The following is a 16,130-nucleotide window of genomic DNA, read 5'->3' as shown; positions in this document are numbered from 1 at the left end:
AGAGTGGGGTTTGGTCCTGTCGGAGGGGCTGGTGAAGACCTAGATCCTGAAGAAGGCTCACCAGGAAGAGACAGCAAGAGTGGAAGAGTGTCTTAGTTTATTAGGGCAGCTGTAACAGAATACACGGACGGGGGGACTTATCAACAGCAGACATTTATTTCGCACAGTTCTAGAGGCTGGGAAGTCCAAGATCAAGGTGCTGGAAGATGTGATGTGGTGAGCACTTGCTTCCTGGTTCATAGACATCCATCCCTTTGTTAGGGCAGAAGGGTGAGGGAGCTCTGTGGGGTCTTTTTTATAAGGACACTGATCCCCTTCAGGAGGGCTCCACCCTCGGGACCTAAACATCTCCTGAAAGGCCATACCACCTAATATTACCATATTAGGGATTAGGATTTCAACATATGAATTATGGGTGGGAGGGACAGAAACACTCAGTCTTTGGCAAAGGGCATTCTGTACAGAGGGAGCAGTCTGTGCGCCCACGGCAGTGGGGAAGATCTTGGCCCGTGGAGGGACGCCCAGTGCTGCTCTGTGGTTAGATCGTGGGGAGAGGGTGTAGGGAAGGGGAGAGGGTGAGAGAGTCCTGTGCGTGTTTGAGGGGAGAGGATAGGCAGGAAGACAGGCCAGGAAAAGGTGGTAGATGACTTAAGGACCCAGTCAAGGAGGAGGACGGGGAGCCAGCAGAGGTCTGTTTCTGAGAGTGAGGGAATCATGCTGTATTTTGGGAGGAACTTTCTGGCAGCCACACAGAAGAAAGGGTAGAGGGAGGGGACACAGCAGGCAAGGGCACCTTTTGGGGAATTATTCCAAAAGCCGTAGAGGACCTGACAAAAGCCAGGCAGGACACGCGCCTTGGCAGCTGTCGTGAACGCTGGCAGGGAGGATGTGCACAGGGAGAAGATCCAAGAGTTATCTGTAGTGGACCGGGCGCGTAGACCCCATCAGATACGGGGCAGGGGGCGCTGGATTTCATTCTGGGTGGTGGGCACGTGGAGGAAGAGCCCATGTGGGCGGGGGTTGGCCCACAGGGCTGAACATGCCCTGCTCACCTCCGCAGCGGGGTGAGTGGGTGCTGACATCCAGCCTGGGCTCTGTGGGCTGAGTGTACCCGGGGCTGTGTCCATCCAAATAAAGGGGGCACCTTTCTTTAGCTTGCACAAGTGTGGGCAGGCAGTGACCCTGGAATGGAGTTCAGCTCTTCACCTCTGAGTCTGAAGGCCTCTGGGAGATGGGGACAAAGATGTCCGAAGGGTGGTCTATGGCAATAGTGCAGGGCACTGAGAGGATGGGGCGTTCAGAGCCACAGGACCAAGCAGGGGCAGCAGCACTACCCTGTTGGTGATTGCCCAGGTTGAGGGCTGGTTCCCTGTCATACCTGAATTTTGCACACATTTTGTTCCGAGTCTGTAATCCCCACCCTACTCAGCTCTCTGAGTTTGGATCTTGACTCCCGGGTCAGACCACCTCTAGCCTGAGCCTGGCCCCCAAAGTCCCACAAACAACAATTCCTCATGAGTTTAGCATGAGCCATGAACTCCTGGGTGAGCTGGGGGTGAGGGTGAAATTCTAGAGTCAGGGGTAGAGGGAGAAAGGTGTGAGGGGACAGACTGCATCACAACGCAGAGCCCTCACTCACCTGGACAGGTGAGCCCTCACTCACCTGGACAGCTCCTTTGGGAGATGGTCTCTCTCAAGCTCTTGTTTGTGCCTGCAGGTACATGCATGCACCTGGTGTGCACAGGTGTGTTGGGAGCACCTTCTTAGCCATTCCACTCCCCAGCCCTTCCCACCCAGCACATAATCCTGCCTTCGCCCCTTTGCCATGCTCCTGCCCAAAGCACCACTGGACTTTCAGCCTCCACTTGCTCCTCTGAGCTGTTAACTTTGGATTGTATGGCATTAGGGACAGTGTCTATTTGTACCCTTCCTAAGGATCCTGTAAGTCCAACTGAGGGCAAAATTATGTCTAACCTGACTGAGTACCACCAGGGCCCATGCAGTTTGGCTTGTCATGGATGAGAGTTTGCTCAGTGACAGTGAAAGACACAACTTGGAAATGACCTAGGTCGTGCAAAAGTGCAGATGGAAAAGCATCAAAAGGTCCAACTCTGCCCTTATGAGGTCATTTCTAACAGCTTCTGCAGAGCAAAAGGCCACCTTGCACCAAGCCACCAAACCATGTGTATGTGATGCTGCAATGACAACTGACATCTCAAAGCAAAAGATGTCCAATGCTAGTTAGAGGGCAGAGTGGGTGGAGTTGTCGTCTGCACTCAGGGACCCAGGCTGACAAGGGTCCAGCCCAGGGAAGGTCTGCTGTGACAGGAACGAAGAGAACCTGGAGAACCCATACTCTCTCTTCTCTCTTTGGCTCAAAAGTGGCACAGGGTCTTTCTGCTTATAATCCATTGGCCAGAGCTAGTCACATGGCTCTGCCTGCAATGAGGAGGTTTCTGAGGGAGTCTTCTCCGTGTCCAGAGTGGACAGAAGACCCAGGCATTGGTGGGTACCAGTGGAGTCTACGATACTTATTCATGCCTGTTTGGGGGAAATTCTACAGTTGTTTAGACCCCTTTCTTGCCTTTGGGGGTCTAGACTCACAGTCTAAGGGCCATTGGAAGTGTTTTCTGCTTAATTACAACGTTTCTACCAGCTGTTACCTGACTCTTTGCCTGGGTCCCTCTAGTGGTGGAGAGCTCACCGCTTGCCACCCCGACCCCAGCTGCCATGCAGCACAGTCCAACCTATTACAAAGTTCTTCCTTATATTCAGTTGACATCGTTCATCCATTGGCCCCCAATTCATCCTCAGACAAGTTTAATTCTTGTTTCCTGCCTGGCTTGGAAAAGCTGGATCACTTCCCCCTAGCCTCTCCTTTTCTAAACCGAACATCCCTCTCCCACCTGCCCTGGCAGCTCTCCTCTTCACTCACTGGTGGTTTATTTCACCACTGGCTCTGTGGTAGGAGCTCCCAGTGCTGAACTGCAGAACTGGGCAGTGAAGGGGCTGTGGAGAGCTGGGTGGGGGAGTGCTGGGCACTACACTGGGAGCGCCTCACTACAAGCCCTCAGCCTGAGGCACTTTCAGGTGGGACATCATGAAGTGGATTCACTATCTGAACCTCCTGCTGCCATCGTGCCTGTGGCAGGGTAAAGCTTGTGAAGTTGGCATCGCAACACCCCTGGGCGTTGCTGCTTTTTTGTTCTATAGCGTTAGTCCCCTGAAATGGGCTGCAAGATTGCGTGAATCCCCCACTTCCCCATGCATATGTGGAGGCCCTAACCCCCAAAGTGATGGCATTAGAGGGCCAGGCCTTGGGGAGGTAATTAGGCCATGGGGGTGGAGCCCTCATAGACGGGATTAGTGCCCTTACGAAAGGGAGTCCGGGGAGCTCCCTCGCCCCTTCCACCCTGTGAGGACACAATGGGGAGGCAGCTATCTATGAACAGGGCAGCAGGCTGCCACCTGACACTTAATCTGCTGTTAGCTTGATCTCAGCCTTCCAGGCTCCAGAACTGTGAGAAATAAATTTCTGTTGTTTATAATTCCCCAATTAATGGTATGCTGTTACAGCAGCCTGAGCAAGCTAAGACACGCCCTTTCATCATTTATCACCAAGTAATCTCATTAAGATCCTGGGGAGGCGTTTGTTTAGCTGTGGCTACATTAGCCAGCAGTCAAACTTCTTATCGCCACATTTTAGTTGGGCTTTCAGCGTGGGATGTTGGGCACACTCCATGTCTTATAGCGTGTTTTAGGTTTTGCTTTCAGTACTTTTCTTAATTTCTGTTTAAGATCACGGGCTATTTTGTAATAGCCACCTATTTTGCTGTCTTCTGGATGCCTATTTCGCTGGCAATGCTTGGACAGACAGGTGGGCTTACACTTGTAGGAATGCTGAGCAAAGAAGAGTTCCCTTTTATGGGGCCTGGGCGGAATTTGGGGGGTGTCAATGTAAAGAAAATTCAGGGTCAATCGCCAAAATATCCATGTTCTGTTCATATTTAGCCCTGGTCAAGCACAAGTTTGGAGCAGAACAAAGCAGCCCTTCTGTCGTGACCTTCCCGCTACCTTGAGTCAACGCCAGCCCGTTTCTGTACGGCCCTGGCATCAGAACAGCCGGGTACGTGGGCTGCTGGAGAAATCAGCATGAAAATCACTCTGTTCCTACATTGCCTTCCTGAACTTCTAGGAGAACTGCAGAATCCATGTCCTATAGGGCAATGGGGGTTGGGAGGGGGGGCGGATTTCTGTTTTAGATTAACAGGAGGATTTATCACGCCAGAAGGTCAATATTTACCTTGGCTCCAGCTTGATGAGTATTTACTTCTTTGTTCGGTGGCTCTCTCTGCTGACTTCAGCAGAAGCGAAGATCTGCTTTTTGTCTGCTGGAGAGGATGCTGACTGATCTTTTCTTATCAGAAAGGCCTGGAAACACGAGTGCAGAGGAGCCCACTCCTCTGGTGGTGACGGTGGGGGGTTGTCTTCTTCCACCAAGAAATCTGATCCCTCTTTGTAGAAACAACCTCGGTTCTAAGGTGCCTTTGAACTTACAGAAAGCAGAGAGCACAGGATCCTAGAAAAATCACTTTTTCTCTCACCTCCTCATCTGGAAGATCCGGATTTTGAGAATGCCTGCCTGTCTGCATTTGAGGAAGTAAGGGTTGAGGAAGTAAGTTAGTGAAACACACCCGACTCTTATTTGTCCAGTTTTTGTTTTACTGAAGTGTCTGGGGTTCGGTGATCAGCACAGGTCACCAAGGAACTGGGGAAGAAGGTGCCAGCTCCACGACAGGGTCCCAGCTCCAAGCCTTTAATCCTCACTTTCTTGGGCTCTTGGGAGCAATGGTGTCTGCCTTGACTGAGATTTACACATGTGTTGAGGGAGCGTGGGGGGCGTGGTTTGCAATATAGAGACAAGCACTGTGTGGAGGGCTGATCAGAGGCGAACCAGGGATGCTCCTGTTTGAAATGCTACCGGCCTGCCCAGAGTGCAATCACCCCAGTGTTTCCAGGGCTGCTCAAAACTTCCCCACTCTTGCTGCCCACCACCAGTGTGTTTTCCATTGCAGAGTAATATAAACGGCGCACCCTACCCAGTAACATTTCACTACAGTTCCATTTTAAAATGAAGTTTTGTTTTAAGTTGTTGACCACGGAGTTAAGAGGTATCACGTTATCCTGGGACTCCAAGTCTTTTGAGAAATCTCTGAGCACTTCCAGGTATGAACTGACTGGCTGCCCCAACCCTGGGTGTTTGAGAAAGGTGTGTTCTTTAAGTCTATCCCTCACCAAAGCCTTGCAAATATTCAATAATAATAATTAAGCTCATTGATCATCACTATGTGTCAGGTGCACCATTCCAAGTACTTGATATGAATAATTCACTGGATTCTTTTTAGCAAATCCATATGTTAGGTGCTGTTGTTGTTATTATTATTATTACAGATGAGGATGCTCAGAGGGGTTAAATACCTTGTCCACAGTCACACAGCTGGTACTTAGAGTTGGACTCTACTAACTGGAGTTCTGGGTGGTGGTGGGGAGTTTGCAGTGTGGTGCCACAGAATCTTTCTCCGCTCTTCTTGGCTCCCGTGGCCCTGCTGAGGGTGCTGCAGTGGCAAGTCTTGCCTGCAAGAGTGACCGTTTAGTAAGGTTGGGTATATCCACCGTTGCCTTGGAGATGGGAGTGGAGGATGAAGGGAAAGGAGAGTTACAGAAGGTCAGAACTGGAAAGGTCTTCAGGGACAAGCCAATCCATTCTTCATTGTTTACTCCAGGTCACTCCATAAGTTAGTGGGGGAGTCAGGAGCCGACCTGGGTCTTCTTGGTGTGGGTAATGTGGGTAATAACACATCTCTTGATTTTATGAATCTTTGTCTTTTATCCCTCACCATCTAAATGGAACCAACTCCTGTTTGCAGACCATTTGTCCATATTGCCTACTGCCTTTTGAAGGGAAAAAGGCCATTTTAATGCCTTCCTAAAGAATAGTATAAGCACCTGTAGGGTGAGAACTATGTTATTTGCTTCTCTAAGAGCCTTCACTGCGCCTGGTCCAATGCTGAACACACAGACATTTCTTGGTCCATGTTAATGGGGACAGAATGAACTTAGAACCCTGGTGTGAAGAGGAGGGCCATACCTGGACAACTGCCTCAGTCCCGAAGTTTCTGGGATGGATGCATTCTTTTCCTAGAGCTCTCTGTTCTCAGAGAATCCTGCCATATGCAGGGTAGTGTTCTCCCTTCCTCTCTTTGGTCCCTCTAGCTTGGGCGCAGCCCCACGCATTGGAAAAGTGGATTTAAGATAAAAAACAAACGTCTTGTTCCCTTACTGTAATGTCTGCAGCATAAGCCAGTTCACAGCAATGTGGAATTTTCTGGTCTTTAAGATCTCATTATGCAAGTAAAGGAGGGGAAGGAGGAAGACAGAATGCTTACAAATTCCTGGGTCGGGGGGGATGACCTCACCACTTATTGTGTGTTGGCCAGCTGCCCAAGGAGCACAGGGCAGATTCTTTTTGGGGCAGGCACTGTAAGTCACTTGATAACCAAAATTCTCCAAATCTTTTAGGCCTTGCCAGAGGGATGAAGAACGAGAGTAAGGAAGTGGTCCTCAATTCCTGTTGTGTTTCCCATCAGGGGCCGTCCACCCTGAGATGGGCTCTACCATCCTGATGCCTAGACAGAGACTCTGCGCTTGGGAAGTGTGGACGTTTCATTTGAAAGGCCCTGGTGGGATCTGAGGGAACTGAGTGGATGAGGATGGGTAGTTGGGGAGAGGTAGAATGGGTTGGGTATGGCATCCTGGGATGTGTACTCCAGGGGTACCTATGGGACATGAACATATGGGGTACATATCGGAATATGCAAACAAGAGGGCAAAAGCCAATGGAGTGTTGCAGGCCATTCAGCACTTCCACATTTGATGCTTTCTCTCCAGTCCCACAGGTATTTTACAGACCGTTCCACTGTTAGCAGGGGCAGAGCCCGCCTCAGGGCCTCTGCCAGCCCCTAGGATGCTTTTGGCAGGATTAGAAAAAGACTCCCAACTTGGGGAAGGAGGCACAGGATGGGTTCAGATCGCATCTGTCTCAGGCAGGGCAAAGAGCCCTGGGGATCCTGCAGCCCAGAGAAGACCAGCATGTGGCAGAGGGCCCATGTGTGAACTGGACCTCAAGCCTCTTCATCTGTAAAAGGTGAGAATGTCCTACACCTTCCCCAGCATCTTGCCAGATTGGATGCCTCACGCATCTGAGATTCTAGGGACCAATTTTTCCCCAAATTGAGAGCTTCTCTTATTCCCAGCTACTTCTCACCTGAAGAGAGAGCTGTGGAGGTAAGGGCTGAAGGTGAATTCAAGCGGGGGAGACTGAGTGTGCAATGGTTTGGTCCAAAGAACCCTGGACAAGGAGCGTGTATTTTTATGGCTTAATGTTTTTGAGCCTCAGTTTCCACCTCTGAAAAATGGAGAGAGCCTAACAGAGCAATGTTGTGGGGATTTAAACAACTTTCCCAGGTGAAGCTGCCAGGCAAGGAGTGGGTGCTCCACAAGCGTTTGCAGACCCGGAGCGGGTTTGGTTGGGAAGGTTCTAGAGTGTGTGCGCGGGGACCCTGGTGCACGGTCTGGTTTTCAGGGCTTTTCGGCTTCTGGGACTCGCAACCGAGTTCGAGCCTCAGTTCCGCGGCTACTGCCGCCTCCTGGGCCCCGGGCCGCCGAGGGTTAATGAGAAAGCCCCACGCCCCCTTTGACGGCGTAGAGCCCACCTCGCTGAATTTTAAAAGGCGGCCCCGGAGAGGCGTGGGCGCCCCCCAGACACTTTCAGCTCGGACCCGGGCTCCGCTCGCCGGCTCCCTCGCTCTTCTCCGGCGGGGGCAGGGCGTTCGGCCCCGTCGCTGGTGAGCTCCCCGCTGTCCTCCCGCCTGGGGCTGCGGGTCCCCGCCGGCGGCCGCGCAAGATGAAGCTGGCTCTCCTTCTGCCCTGGGCGTGCTGCTGCCTCTGCGGGTCGGCGCTGGGCACCGGCTTTCTCTACCCCTTCCCGGCGGCAGCCCTGCAGCAGCACGGCTACCCCGAGCCCGGCGCCGGCTCCCCGGGCAGCGGCTACGGGGGTCGCCGGTGAGTATCGGGGCCAGCGGGGCCTGGGGACGCCGGGCGGTCGAGGACGGGGGGGCTGGGGACGCGGAGTGGTCGAGGGCTGAAGACAAGAACAGTGGGGGCTGGGGGAGCGGGGCCTCGGGGCGCGGGCGGTGGAGGTCGGGGTGGGGGGTGGGGCTGGGGACGCCGGGTGGTCCGTGCCTGGGGACAAGGACAGTGGGGGCTGCAGGCGCGGGACCGGGGGACTAAAGGTGCGGGGCCCAGCCTCTCCCCTCTTTTCCCTGCCCTCCCAACCTCCTCCCCTTCGGCTCCCGGCTTCGGGTGGAGGTGGCTGAAACCTGAGGCAAGGCCAGGGGGAGGCACCGCTGGCTGAGCGGGGTTGGATGGCTCAGTCCCGGGACGTTCGGCGACTCACGTGGCGCCGCCGCGCTCACCTGCGCGACCGCGGCTTTGTGTTGGGCAGCAGGTTCCCGGGTTGCCAAGGCCGCTCGTCCAGGTCCCCCGCCTCTTTTGCAGGCTGCACAGGGGCACCGAAGGGGCAATTCTGTCCGATCTTTGGGGCTAGGTCCGCGGAGGAGCCTCGGTTGCTGACGCCGAGCCACCGGGAGACGTGCAACCGGCTAGGAGCGGACGGATCCGCGGTGGGTCTGAGGAGGGGCCGGGTCACAGAGCCCGCGGTGCCGGCGCCCACGGCGGCCTCGTTCTCCGCCGGCAGGTGGCGCCCTGGCCACCCCAGCGAAGATTAGGGCAGAGTCTCCTGTGGCGGTCGAATTCCTCTAGAAAACTCGTAAGCACGCAAGTAAAAGTTGCCAAACACCTCACTTGCACAAATCAGTCGAAATTAGCTTTCTCCCACTTAATACTAATTACTAGTTACACGGCTGGAGTAGTTCTCTAGAACGCACAACCTGCATTCGAAGCATCCATTTCTTTTGATACTAAAATCATTCCAGGGTTAACGTTTGGAGTATTATCTTTCCTTTAACCAAGGAAACTGAGGCCCAGAGGGAGGCCCCCAGTTCAGTGGCAACTCAGGGCTGATTTCCTGTGCTTTCTGCACCATTCTGCTTATTGCTCTGGAGGAAGGCGAGAGACAGACCCCAGGTCTTTTCTCCTGGTATTTCCCAAACCTGGGAGGGCAACCACGATGAATTCTGGCAATTTCGTGTAGGAAGGAGACAGGGATATTTTGTGCTGGGAAGAACATACAATGAGTGGCTGGATAAGAAGGTGAGACTCAGAAAAGCTTATAAAAATACTTCTAGGAAGCCTTGCATGTACTCTTATTTCCCATATTCTGTTTGGGAGTACTTACCCAAAGGTTCTCTATTCTCCAAACATCTACGGTAGTGTGGCCTCTGCACAATTCCATGTGAGAATAGTCTGAAAAATAAGCTTTTCATGTTGCAGAATGATATGTATAGCATGATCTCATTTATGAGAAAAATTCTGATCTTTGTCTAGGTTTATAAGTGCCTAGAAAAAAAGTTTGTAAGAAATCATTTTCTATGGTTACTTATATGGAGAGACCTGGGGCTGGGGTGGACAGAAGGGAGAGAGTAAAAGAGAAGTTTGATTTTTTTCCCTCTGACTGCATCTTGTTTGCATAAGAGTGTATATTTATGCATTACTTTTGTAGTTAGATAGTGTAGAAGGAAAAAATGGTTCCTGCAGCCTGGAATATGCATGCTGAGAAGAGCTGAAGGTTAAGTCCACGAAGAGAGTGAGTGAGTGAGTGAGTGAGTGAGTAATCACGTTCAGGGAGGATCTGGATGAATTTGTGGAAAACGGATTCCCAAATAGAATAGTAGGAGGTGTTACGGAGGCTTGGGGCAGCTTCCAGATCTGGAGGCTGATGCTCCAGAGTGTAACTGAGCCCTTCTACGCAAAGCCCCATGTGGGCATTGCAGGCTTCAGCTGGCCTGGTAGCCCATTTTTCTGTTTCATCAGTCACAGGTGGCCTGTGTCCTTGAAATTCAAGAGCCTCAGAAGCAGAGGGCGTGGGGACAGCGTTTGGAATGGTGCACTTCACGGCTTTGGCTTCGTATGCTTGTTTATAGTGGCTTGGTCTCAGCTGACAGGCAAAGCAACAAAACTGTTTTTGATAGTCTTCCTTTATTTCATGGTATTGCTCCTGCTGGTACCTGATTTTTGGACACGGCTCTCATCTGTGTGTGTGTGTGTGTGTGTGTGTGTGTGTGTTTGCTGGTGCCTACCCCCCTGGGCCAGGCGTCCCATCTGACATGTGTTAGGGGCATCTGCCTTACTCAGGAGTGCTCTGCTCTGGCTACCTCCATCAGAAGTCTTTTGTTTAAGCCATTGTGGCAAGAAGAAAAGGACCCCAATTCCTCAGAGGGCTGTTTCCAGTAGAATTGTTCAGAGTCGTTCAGATGCCAAATAAAAGCTGAGGGGAAACTCGACATTAACTGACTGCAGAGCTTGCGCTATGGATTGAGCCCCCAACTCCCCGTCCCCACCCTGCCCCACACCGCCCAGTGCCCCAGTTCTTCCATTCTAACCGATAAAGAGCATACATTTGGGACACTCTTTAAAGTATGCAAATCTCACCCTCTTCCCTCACTCCCTCCCACAGATATTTATTAAGGGTCTCGTCTGTTGTCTCCTGTTCATCTCTATCTCCAGCCTGAAAGGGACAGGAACAGCAGCAGGTGATCGGGGCTCAGGGCACGAGGCGTAGGACCAGAGAAGGGCCTGACCCCATCCGTGGTGCACACCTCCCAGGTGGAGGAGGAAGGAGTTTTACTTTAGATAAAAGGTAAAGTTTTAGTATTAATTCTTAGAGAGTACTCTTCTCAGGGGAGTCAGGAGAGCTGTGGGACCTGCCAGATTTCAGCAGAGGTGGGAGTGAGTATGTCCGGAGAGCGGGTTTGTGGGCCAGGGGACAAAGGACAGTGCTGCTCTTTGCTTCTCCCCTGAAGAATGGCACTCATTCCATAAACCACTTGCTCCTGTACAGGGCCTGGGGCCCAAGGACAAAGGGAAGGCACTTATAGTCGGGCTAACTATCTAATGATGGTTAACTAAGTAGGCTAAGTAGGTTCTGTTGCCAGCCTCGATGAGCATGCCTTCACAACGACTTGGCAAGCCAGGTTCATATGAGGAGTTCTTAGATGCCTTAGAATTCTGCTCTGGAAGATGTCGAGGGAGAGGGCTGGCACTGGCCCATCTTTTACCCTGGATGCCTCTCATACTGTGAGGGTTATGCACAGGCTTACAGACCCCTCAACCTGCATGTCTAAGTTTAGTTCACACCCCTTATCCTCAGAAGGATGGCTTGGGAGACACGACCCTGAATTTGGACTTGGGGACATTTGGGTGGGGAACCTGAGTCCCCAAAGCTGGGTCTAGAAAGAGGCAGGTGATTGGGTAGGTACTTCCTCTTGGCCCCATAAACATGTCATTTTGTGGGAGGGACACAGTGAGAGAAGGAAAGAGCAGGGTCCTCTCAATGCAGGACCCTAGGAGGGGCCTCTCTGGGGGTCTGAGGGCCGCTGCTCCTCTTACTGCAGTGGGGCTGGGGCTTCTGGCTCTGCCCTTAATTAATAATATGAACTTGCCTGTATTCCTTGACCTCCCTGGGCCCATTTCCTGATGAGTCCTCCATGGAAACCCGGGTTCAGGTGTGAGGCTTGCTGGGAGGGCATGCGTACAAGGTGTGGAGAGCAGAAGGGAGTACACAGATTCTGGGTTTGCAAACTGCAGATCTGCCCAATGAACGGGCCTTTCTCAGCTGCCATAGAGGCCTTTCCTCTGGTTAAAACCCTCTGGTGGTCCGCCATCTCCTACGTCAGCTTGGCAGACTGATTTTAACTCTTAGGTCAACTCTCACTGATTGATAGGAGCTGCCCAGGTCAGTGTGTTAAGAAGGATTCTGAGGTGGACTCTGGGCTCAGTGGGAAAGACGGCCAGGACAATCAAGTGATGTCACCATGAGTGTGGGACAGGAAAATGCAGGCAGGTGCGGTGTGTTTGCGGCTCTCGCCTTCACGATAAGATCCACCCTCCCCAGCACAAAGGCTGTCTTTTAGGAGCCATCCTCTGTCTCTCTACACCAGCTACACTGCATTCATTATTTTTCTCATGCCTCTGTTTCTTTGCATATGATATTTCATTTGCTTGGGATGCCTTTCCCTGATGAGCTAGATTCCCTCCATGAGCACCTAGAACACTCTGCTTACCTTTATCTCGAGGTTTCTGAAGCTTCGTGACCTTGATATATGCGCTGGGTAGTCTGCTGTGGGGTTGTCCTGTGCATGGCAGGGCGTTCAGCAGCAGCCCTGGCCTCTGCCCACTAAATGCCAGGAGCTCGCCCCACCTCCCAACTGTGTCCAGACACTGCCTGATGTCCCCTGAGAGGCAAAATCAGAGGGAACCATTGCTCTCTCTGAAGCCAAACATTTTCATTTGGGGACATTTAAATGTATTGCATTTAAACTTTTCTCAGTGGATATTTTCAAGCCTGTACACAAGTAGAGAGTAAAATGAACCCTCAAGAGCCCTCACTGTTTTTGCTCCCCTTAATTCACCCACCCCTGAACACTCCTTCTGTGTGTGTGTAGCATTTGAAAGCAAATCCCAGACACGGCATTCACTTCACCAGTTATAGTCACTACACCTGATTCCCTCCCCCAGGCGGGCCGGTACCACATCTAACAAACTGCAGTCACTCCTTCCTGCTGCTCCTGCTACTGTTACTTTTTGTTCCTTATTATTGATCTAAAATCCAATTTACACTCATCCTTCTTCAGTTGCCCCCCAAATTTATTACTGTTAGTTTGTTCAAATCTGGATCTGAGTAAAGGCCGCGTGACGTTGTGTCTCTTTAGTCTCCTTTCACGCAGGAGTGCCCGCTCTCTGGAAATGGAGCGCCTCCCCCAGGACGCCGACGTGCTGGGAGATGGCCAGTTGTCCTGAAGAAATGCCCGAGTTCTAGGTTTGGCTGATTGTTTCAAAGTGGTGTATTTAATTTGATATTCTGCTCCTTGTATCTCTTCTACATCAGAGATTAGATGTAAAGGTTTGATTATATTTAATATTACTTTGGGGGGAGCAAGAATGCTTCATAATAGGTCCAACTTATATCACATCACATCATATCACATCATACTGTGTTATAAAGTGAATGTTGTGCTTTCTGAAAATTCGTGGATTGACTTACCCCCAGTGCAATGGCACTTCGAGGTGGGGCCTTTGGGGGGTGCCTAGGCTTAGATGAACCCTAGGAGGGTGGGGCCTCGTGATGGGATTAGCATCTTAATCTGAAAAGGAACAGAGACCAAAAGCCCACACCCTTTTCCCTCTGCCGTGCTGGTGTGGGTCAGTGGGTTGAGCGCTGGCTGGCTGGTGAAGCCAGGTTCGATTCCTAGTCAGGGCACATGCCTGGGTTGTGGGCCAGGTCCCCAGTGCAGAATGTGTGAAAGGCAACCACACATTGATGTTTCTTTTCCTCTCTTTCTCCTTTCATTCCCCTCTAAAAAAATAAATAAATGGAATCTTTAAATAAAAAGTGAAAGAAGAAACTCCAAACCCTAAAAAAAAAAAAAAAAAAAAGAACCATCCTAGGAATCCCACAATGCCTGGTCATTGCTCTTGCTTGTGACCGGTGGATGGCCTTTGTCTACAACATTATTCCAGGAGGGCTGCAGAGTGGTTCTAGTCTGATCCTGACATTTCGTTTTCATTTCATTACTGGAATACTACTGTACATGTAACTTCACTGTTATCCCCTGTTCCTAGGCAGCCGTGTTTGGACTGCCTCTTTTTGCAGATCTAGGCGTGCCTGTATCTGTCTCCTCCTTTTCTTGCACGGAGGTGGCGCCCTGGCTGTCCTGCCCCGCCCTTGGGGTTTTTTGCTTTACTCTGTGCTACGGAGACTGCTCTACATCAGGGCATAGTAACATGAACATAAAGCATGAACCTTCTGCATTCATGTTTTTCTCTCGATTTAAAAAATTGTGGTTAAAGTGCATGTAACAAAATTTTCCACCTCAGTCCTCTTTCGTGCACAGCCGGAGGTATTAAACACACTCAGGGCACACGACTGTAGGCTCCGCCCACGCTCATACCTGCTCCTGGCTCCCGCCCTCCGCCCTCCGACTGTCCTCCCAGCTCCGCCTCCTCTGGGCCGTGAGTGGCTGCAGTCTATGGCTCGTCCCTTACGGAGAGACACTGGCACATTCTAACCTTTTGTCACATATAATGCCACATTATATGTCATTGTGCATTATTCATTTTGTGTTTATGCAAACTCATCTTTAGTATACATTTTTTTGAAGTGGGTTTTCTGCATGGAAAGGTACATGCCTATGTAATTCTGTTAGACTCCAACCACCCACCGGAGCAGTTCTGTCCTTTTACATTCGCATCAGCAGTGTTTCCTAGGAGGTACATTTTGAAGCCACCTCAGGGTGCTGGGCCGAAGTGGCCTTACGGGGTGAGCGTCAACTTCTCGGGCCTGTACCACCTGCGAGCTTGGGCCACCCCTAACATTGGTGGGGCCCGGGTCTAGGGTACAGATGAAGGCCCACGTACCATATGTCTAACTGTTTAAAAGTTATCAATCAAGCTTACAAACGGTTAAAATTTATTCTGTCATTGACCCTGACGAGCACACCCTCCTAAAGACCCTGGGGGCCAGGTTCACGTTTAGAACTGGCTTCCTTGAATTTTGTGCTGGCCTCAGTGGCTCAGGGCGAGCCACCCTTCCCTTTCCTTCTCGTCCTTCCTGGCCCCTGATGTGCACACGCTGTGGACGCTCTAGCCCAGTCCCAGCTCCTCCCCTCGCCTCAACAACAGCCCCTTAGCCATACCTCGGGCTCAGCTGTTTGGGAAGGGAGTCCCAGGCCCCTGGATACCTACTCTCGTTCTGCACCAACGGAGGGAGGACGTGTGTGCTCCAAGTCCTTGCCAGTTGGGTGACCTTGTCCCAAATGTCCCCAGTCATAAAGGCTGCATCACAGTGACCGAGGGAAGTTGTCTACATCCAGATGTTCTGTTCTCATGTCTTCGCTACCTCGGCTGCTCTTCGTGTCCCAGCAGACGGGGTGCCAAGGGGGACATCACTCACCCGCTTGTTTGGGGCCCAGCCCAGCTCTTGGAGTAGAGTTGGGCTTCGTCCTTGTGTTGAGCAAAGCAAATCACATCCACCAAAGACCCGCCGGGGCCATGAATGTGGAGCGGCTGTGGGTCCCAGCACAGGTCACTGTGCAGTCGCGGCTGGTCCTGGCCCCGGCCCTGGTCCTGGACACACAGACCCCTTCAGAAAAGACAAGGTGCACCGTGGGGGTGGGGGGAGGCCTCCAGGGCTGTCCATGGGAGCTTTTTTTCCTGTTCTTCTCAGAACACAGCTGTCTTCTGGTCTGATGTTCAGGATTTTACCCGTTTTCAGATGATTCTAAGAAGCGATGGCATGGAATTCAGGACTTGGGACTGCTTTTTGATTTCCACTTAGAACCCCCCTGGCCAGTCAGTTTTGGAAAGGGCCTGACCCCTTTGTCCCTGCCCTCTTCTCCCTTCCCCGGCTTCTCCGTCTGTGCCCCACCGCTCTCCTCCCTTCGGGCCCCCTCCTCCCCGCCCCCCGGGCAGGACCCCGTTTGGTCAGTGCAGGGACTGGGGCCTAACATTAAATGGCCCCACGCTTAGGATTTAATGCTTTGTGCTCACCATTTTGAAATTCTCAGTCCTCTTATCTTTAACTGTGTGCGCTGTGAGCGAGGTCTGAGGGGACAGCGGAGCAACGTGGGGACGTGATCCTCAGCCTGTGCCACGCCCCACCTCTCATTGCCTCTTATCACTGCTTCCTGACCCTTCCCGGGGGGGGGGGGTTCTCAGCTGTTTGCTCCCCACCCTCTGGCACCGCAGGTCCACTGGGCCTGCCTCTCTGTACCGCTGCCCCCTCTGCCTCTGGCTAGCGCCTGGGTGTGGCTTCAGGGAGGGTTGGATTGGGTGCATGCACCCTGGGACCTCCTGGAGTGGGGCATGGCGGCTGCAGTCTCTGCCCTGGTCCAGCA

At 52.0% G+C, this 16,130-nt stretch overlaps 1 protein-coding gene across 2 annotated transcripts in view; it reads left to right on the top strand.

The window, feature by feature from the left end:
* The first annotated feature begins 7,826 nt into the window (after positions 1-7,826).
* COL26A1 (collagen type XXVI alpha 1 chain) overlaps positions 7,827-16,130 on the top strand; it is a 176,218-nt gene continuing 167,914 nt past the window's right edge. For both annotated transcript variants that reach the window (XM_045819488.1, XM_045819487.1), the window contains exon 1: positions 7,827-8,121. In XM_045819488.1, coding sequence (XP_045675444.1) covers positions 7,964-8,121 — 158 coding nt within the window. In that variant the 5' untranslated portion in view covers positions 7,827-7,963. The remainder of the gene's footprint in view (positions 8,122-16,130) is intronic.

The sequence above is a fragment of the Phyllostomus hastatus genome, unplaced genomic scaffold (genome assembly GCF_019186645.2).
Source record: "Phyllostomus hastatus isolate PE091 unplaced genomic scaffold, TTU_PhHast_1.1 phas_scaffold_385, whole genome shotgun sequence".
NCBI classification, from domain to species: Eukaryota; Metazoa; Chordata; class Mammalia; order Chiroptera; family Phyllostomidae; genus Phyllostomus; species Phyllostomus hastatus.
This window is presented reverse-complemented; position numbering and strand designations above follow the sequence as displayed.